The sequence below is a fragment of the Bison bison genome, unplaced genomic scaffold (genome assembly GCF_000754665.1).
Source record: "Bison bison bison isolate TAMUID 2011002044 unplaced genomic scaffold, Bison_UMD1.0 scf7180017864254, whole genome shotgun sequence".
In the NCBI taxonomy this organism is placed as follows: Eukaryota; Metazoa; Chordata; class Mammalia; order Artiodactyla; family Bovidae; genus Bison; species Bison bison.
Genome location: NW_011494826.1, coordinates 1632497 through 1645647, shown reverse-complemented (window position 1 = coordinate 1645647; position 13151 = coordinate 1632497). Strand labels below are relative to the sequence as shown.

At 40.7% G+C, this 13151-nt stretch overlaps 1 protein-coding gene across 1 annotated transcript in view; it reads left to right on the top strand.

Moving 5' to 3' along the window:
* The first annotated feature begins 12 nt into the window (after positions 1–12).
* PRKCH (protein kinase C, eta) overlaps positions 13–13151 on the top strand; it is a 235325-nt gene continuing 222186 nt past the window's right edge. Inside the window, exon 1 of the mRNA XM_010847648.1 lies at positions 13–804. Within this exon, the coding sequence (XP_010845950.1) occupies positions 442–804 (363 nt within the window). The 5' untranslated portion in view covers positions 13–441. The remainder of the gene's footprint in view (positions 805–13151) is intronic.

Sequence of the window (13151 nt, the reverse complement as noted above, 5' to 3'; positions counted from 1 at the left end):
AGCCCGCGGAGGCGGGGGCAGGAGCCGGAGCCGGAGCGGGCGGAGGCGGGGGCAGGAGACGCTGGAGGCTCGAGCTAACCGGACGGGTCGCTCCGGCTCTCCCGGGAGAGGCGCTTCCTGGCCCTGAAGAAGGGGCGAGTACCGTGCGAGCCCCCGGGAGGTGCCGCGCGCTCCAGCGGGACGGTCGGGCGACCCCGGCCCGCTGAGGGCTCGGCGCCCGGCTCCCCTCCTTTCCACCTCGCGAGGGAGGGAGGGAGGGAAGGAGGGGAGGAAAGGTCCGGCGGAGGAGGCAGAATGGCCGGTCGAGGGGAGCTTGGGTGCTGCTTTTCCTGGGAGCTGCCTCCACTCCTGCGGCCGCCGCGAGAGCTGGCCTGAGCGAGGGCTCCCCGCTCTCCGGCTGCGAGACCGCGCGGTCCCCGGGGCGGGACAGGCGGCGTCGGCATGTCGTCCGGCACCATGAAGTTCAATGGCTACTTGAGGGTCCGCATTGGCGAGGCCGTGGGGCTGCAGCCCACCCGCTGGTCCCTGCGCCACTCGCTCTTCAAGAAGGGCTATCAGCTACTGGACCCCTACCTGACGGTGAGCGTGGACCAGGTCCGCGTGGGCCAGACTAGCACCAAACAGAAGACCAACAAGCCCACGTACAATGAGGAGTTCTGCGCCAACGTCACCGACGGTGGCCACCTGGAGCTTGCCGTCTTCCACGAGACGCCCCTGGGCTACGACCACTTTGTGGCCAACTGCACCCTGCAATTCCAGGAGCTACTGCGCACGGCCGGCGCCTCGGACACCTTCGAGGGCTGGGTGAGTACCTGGAGCCCTCCCCTTGGTGTCCACTCCGCACCTTTCTCTTCCTTCATTTTACAGAACTTGCCTGGGACCCGCTTTCCCATCTTCCCAGGCTCCGCGGCTCAGGGAATTCCCTCCACTTTTGGTCCACGTCCAGGTGGCCCTTGGCACTGGTGATGCGACCGCGGTGGGTGTGCGAGGGCATAGCTGTTCCTCTAAGAAGCCATCCTGGATATGGTTCCTCTTGGGGATGGCAGCTTGGGCTAACGGGAAGTCGGGGGAAGGGGCGATCACCCCCTCCTCCCAGACTTTGAGTAAGGCGCCCCAACTCTCTGCACGCGGGTAATATAGGAAAGGCAAGGAAGGTGTGTTAGGAAAGTGACTTGCTTTGGATAAAACTCTTTAAGCGTTTCTTAAGCGAAAGGCATGCATTCTCGCAGGTATTATTCATAATGTTTATGGATACGTGTTGGTTCAGCCGCTCAGACGTGCACACGTGTTTCAGCATGCACATCCATTACATCCCAGAGGTAAATAACCCACACTGGCAGGGATCGGAGTGCCTGGGTCTGCAGTTGGCAAAGTTTTGTTAAGCTGTTTTTCAAGGAGATGAGATTTACATGTGTTTGCAGGCAACTTCAGTTCACTTTCAGCCCAAGAGGTCTGATTCCTACAGTTAGTGTTTCTGCTGTTACTGGTCTTGAGAGTTTCCAGGGCTCCTCAGCAGTTTGTGAACCACCCCTGGTTTCTCACCTCACCTGCTTGTATTTCTGTGTATTGACAAGTAGTTGCCCGCAACGTCCTACTTGCCTGTGCTTTTCACATAGTTCCCATGAGGCAAAATGTCTGCTGCAAATAAATTAAAATGTCTAGAGCACTCTACACAGTGCAAAAATGCTTCTGCTTCCTAATCTTCATACTGCCTTTGTGATGCCGGTGTTATCCTTCCCACATGTATGTGATGAAATGATAACTAGAATGAAGTGGTCTGGTTTGGCCAAATAAGTCCTTTGAAGACTCTCAGGAGTTTAATGATTTAAATTCTGGAGGATGTCAGTTGTGAGGCCAGAATGTGAATCAGTTTTGAAAACCCTGTTTGAAATTAACAAGTGGGGGAATCAGATGGATAATAAGAAAGACTCATTTAGATATTTATTTTACACTTTGAGGAATTGATACTTTTATCATATATTTTGTAAAATTACAGCTAGCTTGTGGAGTAGTCTCTTAAATAGGAGAAAAAACCATAACGACTGTTTAACTGTAACATCAAATTATATTGAGTTAATTTCCCTTCAACTAAATGTACTTTGTGAAATTTAGAAGTGGACTGGAGAGGAAGGGCCAAAATAGAGATTGACATTTTATTTTGTGAATTTCTGAATAGGAATTAGAGATCAGTCTAGGAATCTGAATGGAATTATTAAATTAGTACCCGGTTAGGAGTTAGATTGGGCAAAGCTCTAAAGAACCGGGTTCTGAAATATAATGGTGCAGACTGACCGATGGCCATTAGAAGCATGTTTTCCAAGAGAGATCCTAGACTGGTTTTCTTTACCCATAATCCGCACATTTGAATCACCTGAGGGACTTTTAAAAATCCCTACTTTTAAAGACTCTAGATGAGACTGGCTGTGGACACCAGCATCAGTATTTTTCAGCTCTCCAGGTGATCCCAATGTGCAGTCAAGTTTGAGAACCTGTAGCCTAAATGAAGACCACAAAGTAAGGGCTGGAAGAAGCATAAGTATAGGAAGATTCAGGTTACTTGAAAAAGTGGGGTGCCTATTTAGATCTGCCTATTTTCCCACTGGCTGTAGATTTAAATGTAAATTAAATTTACATATCTTAATTGTCTGAATTAACTATATTTAGGTGTTTAATGTAACCCGGTAGCGGTGGTCTGAAAAATACGAGTGTTTGGTAGGATATATCAGCATTTAAATGACCTTGACATTGGTGATTTGTCAGACACTCATTCAGTGAGGAGGCAGAGTTTTTTAAATTCTTGGTATTTTGAAACTGTGACGATAGGGTAGATAAAATAGGCAGTGAGTTTCCTTTTTAAAAAATTTTTTGTTAAAATAAGTTTTGTTAAAATACTTGGAAATATATGGAATGCTTGTTTTTTAAATGATCCTCTATAGGTCTAAAGTGGTTTTGAAGTTCAGAACTACAGAATTATTTATTTGTCCTTAGCATATTAAATTGAAATGCATAGTTTATTCAGAAAGCTATAAATGGAATAATTTACTCCACGATAAATTTATTTTTTGCAACTGAAATTACAGGTTGCTAAACAATGAAAATAAACTAGCAGTTTAATTCTTCCTAGATCAGGAGAAGAGACAAAAACAGAAGATACCTTTATTATTAGAATAAAACAAAGTTGTTATGCTTTCTTGCTTAACATAGTTTCTAAGTATTAAGAAGATAGTCTTTGACATTGATTTTGTACCAGTTTCACTGATATTACCTTCTAAGCTTGATGAGAGAAAGAGATCTATTTTATGCAGTTATATTCCTAGTACCGAGGAGGCAACCCATTCCAGTATTCTTACCTGGAGAATCCCACTGGACAGGGGAGCCTCATGGGCTACAGTCCCTAGGGTCGCACACTGAAGTGACTTAGCACACATGCACACATTCCTAGTACCAGGCACAGTGCCTGCCGTGGATTAGGCAATCAACCATTTCTTTCCTAACTACATTTATTTCATTTAATTTGCATTATATCCAAGGAGGTAGTGAGATATAATATGACAGCTAAAGAAGTTCTTAAATGGAAATTCAGTGTTAAACTCTTCATTTAGAAAAGATTTCAAAGACCTGAGTTTCTGCCTGAAACTAGGAAAAAACGAACCAGTCAAATCCTAGGTAAGCAGAAAGAAGGAAATGTAAAGATAGCAGAAATCAGTGAAGTAGAAAGCAGAAACAGTAGAGAAAAATCAGTGAAACAAAAACATTGGTTCTCTGGAAACACACACACACAATAAAATTGATAAATCTCAAGACAGAATGATCAAGAAAAAAGATGACACAAATTACCAATGTTAGAAAATGAGAAAACATCACTATAGATCCTATGGACGTTAAAAAAAAAATAAGAGAATATTATGAATAACTTTATGCCAGTAAATTCTGCAATTTAGATGAGATGAATAAATTCCTTGAAAGATACACATGACCAAAACTCATTCAAACAACTAGCCTTATGTCCATTAAGGCAATTGAATTTGTAGTTAAAAAAACTTCCACAGTACAAACTTGAGGTCCCAGGTGGCTTAACTGGTGAGTTCTATCATATATTTAAGGAAGAAACATTGGCAATTACACAGACTGTTCCAGAAAACAGAAGAAAAGGAAACACATCCTGGCACATTTCATGAGGCCAACATTACCTTTATACCAAAACTTGATGGATGCTTGGCAAATAAATAGAACTAAAGACCAATGTCCCTTCTGAGTGTAGATATTAAAAAATCTTAAATTTTAGGAAATCACACCCAGCTATATAGCAAATGATCAAATGGGGTTATAATCAGGACTTCAAGGTTCATGGTTGACTAAGCATTTAAAATCAATCAGTGCAACTCTTCAAATTAACAGAATAGTTTAATAACAGAAAAAAAGATTCATATGATCAGGTCAGTAGATAAAGAATTTGACAAAATTCAATATCCATTCATGATAAAAACTCTCAACAAACTAGTAATAGAAGGGTACTTTTCAACCAGATGAAGGACAGCTGTGAAAAACCTACAAGTAACATGTTGATGGTGAAAAACTGAATGATATTCCCCTAAGATCAAGAGTGGCAAGGATAGCTACCCTTACCACTTCTGTTCAACTGTGTAGTGGAGGTCGCAGTCAGTGCAACAAGCAATTAATAAAGTACATGCAAAGGAAGAAGTTAAAGTGTGTATAGAAAAATCTAAGACACCTACAAAAGGGTTACTAGAACCAACAGGCTATGTTTAACTAGGTTGCAGGATCCGAACCAATCTACAAGTTACTTGTTTCTTCAAACTCTTAGTGGACAACTGAAAGCTGAAATAGAAAAATACCATTTAAAAGAGCATCAAAATGTGAAATTGGATAAATCTAATAAAACATGCAAGACTTGGTCACTGAAAATGAGAAACCATTGCTGAAATAAGTTAAAGATCTAAATAAATGGAGAGAAATACTGTGTTCATAAATGGGAAGATTCAGTATTCTTAAGACCTCAAATTTTCCCAAATTGTTCAATAGATTTAATGTATTTCTAGTCAAAATATCATCAGGCTTTGTTGTAAAAATTAACAAACTGATTCTAAAATGTATATGAACATGTGAAAGACCCAGACTTATCTAAGAATAATTTTGAAAAAGGATGAGTTGGAGAACTTAAAGTATCTGATTTCAAGACTTACTACAGTACTACTGTAATCAAGGTAATGTGGTATTAAAGACAGTCAGAGAGATCAGTGGAATAGAAGAGAGTCTAGAAATAGATTCATACATATATGATCAGCTGACTTTCTTTTGACAAAGATGTCAAGGCAGTTCCATTGTGGAAATGATAATTTTCTCAACAAGTGCTACTTGAACAACTGAATAGCTATATGCATAAACTTGTGCATTGACTTTAATCTTACATTATACACAAAAATTAACTGAAAATGGATCATAGACCTAAAAGTAGGATTTTAGCTGTAAAATTTTTATAAGAAAACATAGACGAAAATCTTAGTGACCTTGGACACCACACGTATTTTTCAGATAGGACCACAGAAGCAAGTACAATAAAGAAATCAAATCAGACTATTTAAATTAACTGTTGCTTTTCAGAAGATTCTTAAGAAGAAGATGACACAATCCCCTGGGAGAAAGTATTTGTAACATGTACATCAGACAGGGGACTTTTAACAGGAATATATAAAATGACAACGAGAAAAATACTCTGTTTAAAAATGGGATGCAATGAGAAATGTATTCAAATTAAAAATGGGACAAAGATTTGAATAGGCACCCTTCATGGAAAATAGCACAGTAAAAGATTAGTTAAGGAAAAGTAAATTAAGACCAAAACCCATGGGAAAGTCTAAAATTAAAGAGACTGATCATACCTTGTGAGTGAGCAAGTAGAGTAACTGGAACTGTCATATACTACTGTGAGGGATATAAAACGATAATCATGTTGGAAAACACTTTTGATACTTTCTTAGTGTTAGAAATGTACTTACTATGGGACCTACCTACTCTTTTTTTTAAAATTTAATTTTATTTTTAAACTTTAGATAACTGTATTAGTTTTGCCAAATATCAAAATGAATCCGCCACAGGTATACATGTGTTCCCTATCCTGAACCCTCCCCCCTCCTCCCTCCCCATACCATCCCTCTGGGTCATCCCTGTGCACTAGCCCCAAGCATCCAGTATCGTGCATCGTACCTACTCTTAAATGAAACCATTTATACATAAATATTTTTAGCTGCTTAATTTGTTATATAGCCCCCAAACTGGAAAATGTCAGTCAACAGGTGAATATTTAAGCAAATTATGTATCTATACAATGGAATACTACCGAATAATAAAAAGTAATGAACTATTGATACATGCAACAAAATGAATGAATCTCAAAATATGTACTTTATGTACTGAAAGAAGCCAGACAAAGAGAATATATAGTGGATGTTTTCATTTATGTAAAATTATAGAAAAGTGTAATTTGCAATGATAGGAAGCAGAGCAGTGGTTGCCTGGGACCAGGGGAATGAAAGTGATGGAGGGATGGATTACAAAGAAGGCATAAGGAAACTTTTGAGGGAAAAGAACATATTCATTATTTTGATTGTGGTGATGGTTTCCCAGTTATATACTTATGTCTAAGCGCTTCAGATAGTTCGCTGTTAAGTATGTGCATGTGGACAAGTATACCCAATAAAGCTGTAGGGAAAAAACAACGAGGATTTATTATCCTTATTTTTCCAAAGAAGACGTTAAGTAAGTAAAATGCCTGAATTAGATTTGAGCCAAGGCTGACTCTTGAAAACTACATTGTCTCTTTAGTGCAAAAAAAAAAAAAAGTCATTCAATATAGTTTCTGACTTAGGACAGTCTCATTTTCTAAATTATCACTGTCAGCTTTTTTTCTGTTCCTTCTTGAACTGGTTTATTTTGTATAATTTCTTGGACTTGTGATACCCCAAAATTTGTCCAAATTAAAACCTTATTTCCTTCTTTCACTTGTTTGCTCGTTATTCGCTAACTTTCCACATGGAGACCAGCACCTAATATACTTATTGCAGAACATGGGGACATGGGAGGAGGCAAGGGGAGCTGGAGGCTGCGTCATGGAAAGACCTTGGCATCCCCTCAGGAAGGAAGGACCTGCTTGGCAGGATCCCAAGCTGTTTTCCTGGTTCAGCGCTCCTGAAGACATTCTGTTCCCTCCAGCACTGGGAGGGCTGCGTTCTCTCAACTTCTCACTCAGGGTACCTGTCTGGTAGTCTTGTCAGAGGAAGCAGCCAGGTTACCACTGGGCAATCAGTGATTATCTTTGCCCTCTATTCGTGGATCCAGGTACATGGATTTAGAGCGTCGGATTGAATCTTCTAGATTCATTATCTGTTTGTTCATTCTCTCTTGTATTTTGTAGTTTTTCATTCTCACGGTTGTTTTTCTTTGGTGTCGATTGGGGTGGAGTGTTTAGGAGGAAAACATTTTAGTGTGTATCGGGAGGTTTATCCCAGTATATGTGAATTGTATTATTTATAGTGTCTTCAGTTTCATGATAAGAATTTTGCTGCAGTGGGGCTGTCTGTTTCTCATCTTGGTTAAGTTGTGGTTCAAATGTTTCAGGCATTTTCCAGAGCACATTATCTATTACTCTTCAATGCACTCAACACTCTGCTAAGCTAAGTCACTTCAGTTGTGTCCGACTCTGTGCAACCCCATGGACGGCAGCCCACCAGGCTCTCCCGTCCCTGGGATTCTCCAGGCAAGAACACTGGAGTGGGTTGCCATTTCCTTCTCCAATGCATGAAAGTGAAAAGTGAAAGTGAAGCCGCTCAGTCGTATCCTACTCTTAGCAACCCCATGGACTGCAGCCTACCAGGCTCCTCCGCCCATGGGATTTTCCAGGCAAGAGTACTGGAGTGGGGTGCCATTGCCTTCTCCGAAACTCTCAGATCATTGTTAATCTGTTTCATTATACCCTTCTCTTTGGGGCTATAAGCACCTTGAGATCAGGGACCCCCGTCTCTCTCATTCACTGTTCTAAGTCCAGCATCTTGGGCAGTGTCACGTGGATCAGATCAGATCAGATCAGATCAGTCGCTCAGTCATGTCTGACTCTTTGCAACCCCATGAATCGCAGCACGCCAGGCCTCCCTGTCCATCACCAACTCCCGGTGTATAGTAGATACTAAATATTTGTCAGAATGTGTTTTTGGAGCAAGTAGAATGTAAGCACTTTGGAAAGATTTTTACTTAAACATTCATCTTTTAAAAAGGAAAGAAATAGAAGTAACTGAGGAGTGACCAGTTATTCCAATGATCAGTGTTCCATTTAAAAAATTAATTGCACATCAACTTGTGCTTTAAAGACTGGATCAGATTTTTGTCCTTTGTATATGGTAATAAATTGAAAATTGCATTTGTAAAATTACTGGCTTTTGTTCATTTTAAAAGACTGGTTACCAAGCCTGTTAACTGGTAGTTTGTGAGCCCGACATGTTAAATTTGGTTGTACTTCAACAGTGGAGAGCTAATGAGGTTGGTGGGCAGAGTGAATCATTGTATCTTATGTAATTCTTAGTACAGTTTTGGTATCTAGCAAGAGTTTAGAATGATGATTGTGATAGTAGAAGTGCAATAATTTGTTTACGAGGTAGGTAGCATTTACGTAGAATCAGAGATGGCTTGGATTCTTTGTAGTCTTCTATTTTGCAAAACAGTTGGCTAGGTCTGGTACTCCATTTATGTTGGCTGCTGGCCCCATTTTGTTAGAATATGATGAAAATGAGGCCCGAAACTCAGTGCCTGATCACTTTCTTTCCACTTTCATCACTGCTGTATTCAAAATTATCTTTCTCAATTGCCAAGCTGATAATTAGTCCTTTACTTAAAACCTTTCGGTGGTTCCCCACTGCCCTTAGATAAAGCACAACTCTTTAAAATGGTATAGAATATTCTCCGTGAGCTGGGCTCTGATTTCCTCTTCAGCCTTATGGCTCACCTCTCCCCAACCCACACTTTCATGCTCCAGCCACAATGATCAGCTTTCAGTTCCTCAAGAGCCATCATGCTAATTCCTGCTTGTGCTTCATGTCTCACTGTAAATGTCACTTGACCCAGGAAACTTTCCCTGATGTGCCAGGTCTAAGGTTGGCTCTCCTCCTCCTCAGTGTTCTCCTCAGCATCCTAAGATCTCTACTGTCCCCTTCCCCTCTCTCCCGAAAAGACAGATGTGTGAATTGATTGGGCTCTTGTGGAAGGGTATGGTATTGATCAGAGGAGTTCAGGGTTTAAAAGTGTGGGCTGTTGACTGAGGTTCATCCCCTCTGCCCCTGGGGTAGCTACTCACAGACTATTACATGTTTCTCTATGAAATGCCAAGCCCTGAATGAGCCTTCCTCCACCATTGAGCATGTCCTATGTACCCAGCATGGTGCTCTGCCCTGGAGAGGCCAGTGGGCAAGACAGACGTGGCCCTTTTCTTCATAGACCTCATAATTCCATGGGGGAGAGAGATTGGGGAAGCGGTGACTGGGGAAAACAACTAGGAAATGACAGGACAGAAGTGAGGACTATGATGCTGGTGAGTGGCTACTTTGGGGAGACCAGAAACATTTTCCTGGAGGAAAAACAGCTAATTTTTAAGGCTTCAGCATAGATAGCATGGCCACAGGTCTACTTCAGTTAAAGGGTTTGGAAAAACCATTCCTCAAAAGAAGAAAAGGAACTTCTGACTTGATAATGTTTTCCCAGAGAGACATCACAGATCTCTTTGAAAGGTAAATGCTCCTGATCCCTAGAAAGCTTTCTATCTTCTGAAAGTTTGGAAGGAACTAAATTTCAATATCTGTGAACAGATGACCTGAAAGAACATTTAACTCCCCAAGAAAGAAAACAGTAACACCTTTTTTTGAACCATCAAACATCCCAAGTTTTGTGCAGATCAGAAAAGAATCATAGATGTTGAAGCAGGAAGGTCATCTTGTTCGGAACAGTAACAAAAAGCCTGACAGCTCTTAGGCCCATGGATGCCCTGCAGATGTATTCATTTGGCAGAGATGTTTTTAACATTGACTCTGAAGAAATGGCAACCCACTCTGGTATTCTTGCCTGGAAAATTCCATGGACAGAGGAGCCTGGTAGGCTACAGTCCATGGGGTCGCAAAGAGTCGGACATGACTGAGTGACTTCACTTCACTTCACTGAAGACATTTCATTCTGGGGGGTTTGCTGCAGACCTCACCACTCCCTAAGACTCAGTCCCCTATTAGCTGCTTAATCCTGGGAGGTTTTTGAGTTTTTGAATCTATAATAGCTCAAGTATTTGTTTTCAGAATGTGGGAACCGAAGCTCTAGCTAAAGCATTACTGTTTCCTTAGCTCATGTGATATGTAACAGACACACACTTATATACTAACATCACACACACACTTATACACTAACATTTACATAGATATGAAGATATACTTATTCAAATCTATTTAGATATGTAGTCATTTATTAAATATATTAAATTAGATATTTGATTATTTAGATATTTATTTACCTATTAATATGTTTCCTAAAATTTTAGTGGAAGGTGGCTTATTAGTAAATATATGGGAAGTTAACTTTAACTGCAAATTAGTTTGGTGTTAACTACCCAGTTAAAAAAGAAACTCTTTGTATTTCATTGTACAACTTACAGCAATATCTAAGTACTGTGCTATGAGAGTCAGGAGAGCTGGGGTCAACGTTTGGCTTTGCCATCTGTCAGCTGTGACCTCAGGCAAGCCTCTGTGTAATAGGCTCTCAGCTCCCTGGTTTCTAGCAGGAGGGGATTGCACTAGAGTCTCTCTAGGGACCCTTCCATCTCTAAAGCTGCTGCCTCCGTATGTTAGGCAATTACATCATTTCTTTGCTTTTGGAGTAATTGGTTTGGTTTTAAGCAGTCAAAATGACTTATGTCTTATCAAAGTTAGTAACTCCTAAGAATTAAATTGGTCCAAATCTAAATTGCTCAGGCTTGGAGAGGATTTAGTTCATGTCTAAATGACTTTTAGCATTGATAGTGATGTTGGTCTTATTTCCTTGGCTTAGAATCAACCTTAAGGAATTACAGTGGGTTCTCATTTTAAACCGTGCAATTGTATCTTTTGATTTACACTAATGGGCTCCTCATTCTATGGGACTGGTAAATTATGTCCCTGTTTTCTTGCATCAGAGAGAGACTGGGAATCCCACCCTTTGAGCTTTTGCTAGAAGCCATTCTCACTAGCATGGTAATTAATGCTTTGTTGTCCTGAGATGTCTGTAGCCACCAGTCTATATATCCACCCTACGTGATGACAAGTGCTATAAATCACTTGTACGATAGACAGTTTAATTAGATGGCAGAATGGGCCCAAGGGTATTGGCTATTGTAGTGTTTAAGTGCTATACTGGAGAATTTTATGAGATGGGAAATTTTTGTTGCGAATCATGGCCCTATATAGAGAGATTTATCAAGATTATTATGTTAGTGTATTTCTGTAGCAGTGATTGTCAAAGCATCTAGGATATTTTAATAGAACGACTATACCAACAATGCTTTAATTATGTGCTGTCTTCTGGAAAGTTCCTTTGATTTTTACATAAGTTTCACCCTGACACAACTTTGACCTTACAGGGGGAGAAATGCTTAAAAGGTAACCAAAAGTGTTTAGTTTGCTCTATGGTTAAAAAAAAAATTAAGAAATTTGCCAGAGGATAGGACCAGGGCCAACACGAGCCCCTCATAATTACCTTAACGAAATAAGTCATATGGGGCCAGTGTGAACATGTTCTCAAGGTAGTGCTTTTTCTCCAAGTGCTTAAACCAGAACCGCAAAGCTGAATTTTTATTTGCAAGTCATATATATCTCTTGCATTTACTTGGCGCTATTTCTGCATCTTACATTTGATGTACACTTACATTTGATGTGCCTCTGTCCTCACCCTGGGCTTTAATGTTCTTGTCTGTGATGGTAGGGGCTGGGCAACCTGTGCTATGTGGCTCCTTCAAGTATCAGAGTTATGTGGCTCTGATCGTTGTTCCATTAGACAATGCAATTTCTGCTCCCTTCTGAAATGTCTTCTGGAGATTGTTCTGCTGATACTGATTTGTTTTAGGCTCTGAAATTATTTTTGGAAGAGCGTACAAAAGCTGTATTAGCAGCATTTCCTAAACAAAATGCATTTATTAATTTGTGAGCTGTGCATCTCTTAAGTGCTTTATTATATATTACTCTTGATTTATTATAGTACGGAAGAGTTCAGAATGGGTTTCTAGTAGATGCAGTGCTTCTGAAACCGTGTTTGAACCCTGGACCGTTTTAGTGATGATAAAAGCTATGGACCCTGTTTCTAGAAAAATGCACATATGTGCATATTGACAACATGCTGGGAACAGTGTCATCAGTTTCGCGGTCCCCAGAAGCCTGACTGCGGATACCCGGCTTCAGGTGTTAAAAGGTATCAAAAATGAGGTTGTTATTAATTTCTAATTCCTAGGGTATGTACTTAAAATATGTTCTCACTTCTGGCTCCCAGTGAAATATACTAGATGATGACCCATTTTAGGACCTATTTGGTTGTGTTATTTAGGTATTTTCAGAAGTCTGTACTGTTGAAGGGTTTCTTTGAGGTTTGCAATAGATGGAAAGTTAAAAAAAAAAAAATGGGACATTTTGAATGACCTTGGCTTGATGTCTTTTGTTAAGATAACCCCCTGTAAAAAGAGATAGGATTTATCAGTATACTTAAAATATTTACCCTCTTCTTGAGCTGTACTGGGCCTTATGGTGAACCACTGTGCTAGTCCAAGACAAAACGATGGAATCAGTGGTGCTTGCCTACTCTTCTTGTCCTGTGATTCCAGGTCTCCTGTGGCCTGGGTCCATTTTGAAAGTGAGAGTCACTCAGTTGTGTCTGACTCTTGGCAACCCCGTGGACTGTAGTCTGCCAGGCTCCCCTGTCCATGGAATTCTCCAGGCCAGGATACTGGAGTCGGTAGCCATTTCCTTCTCCAGGGGATCTTCCTGACTCAGGGATCAAACTCAGGTCTCCCGCATTGCAGGCAGATTCTTTACCATCTGAGCCACCAACCCAATAAGATTTTTTGTTCCTGAGTTACAGCTCAC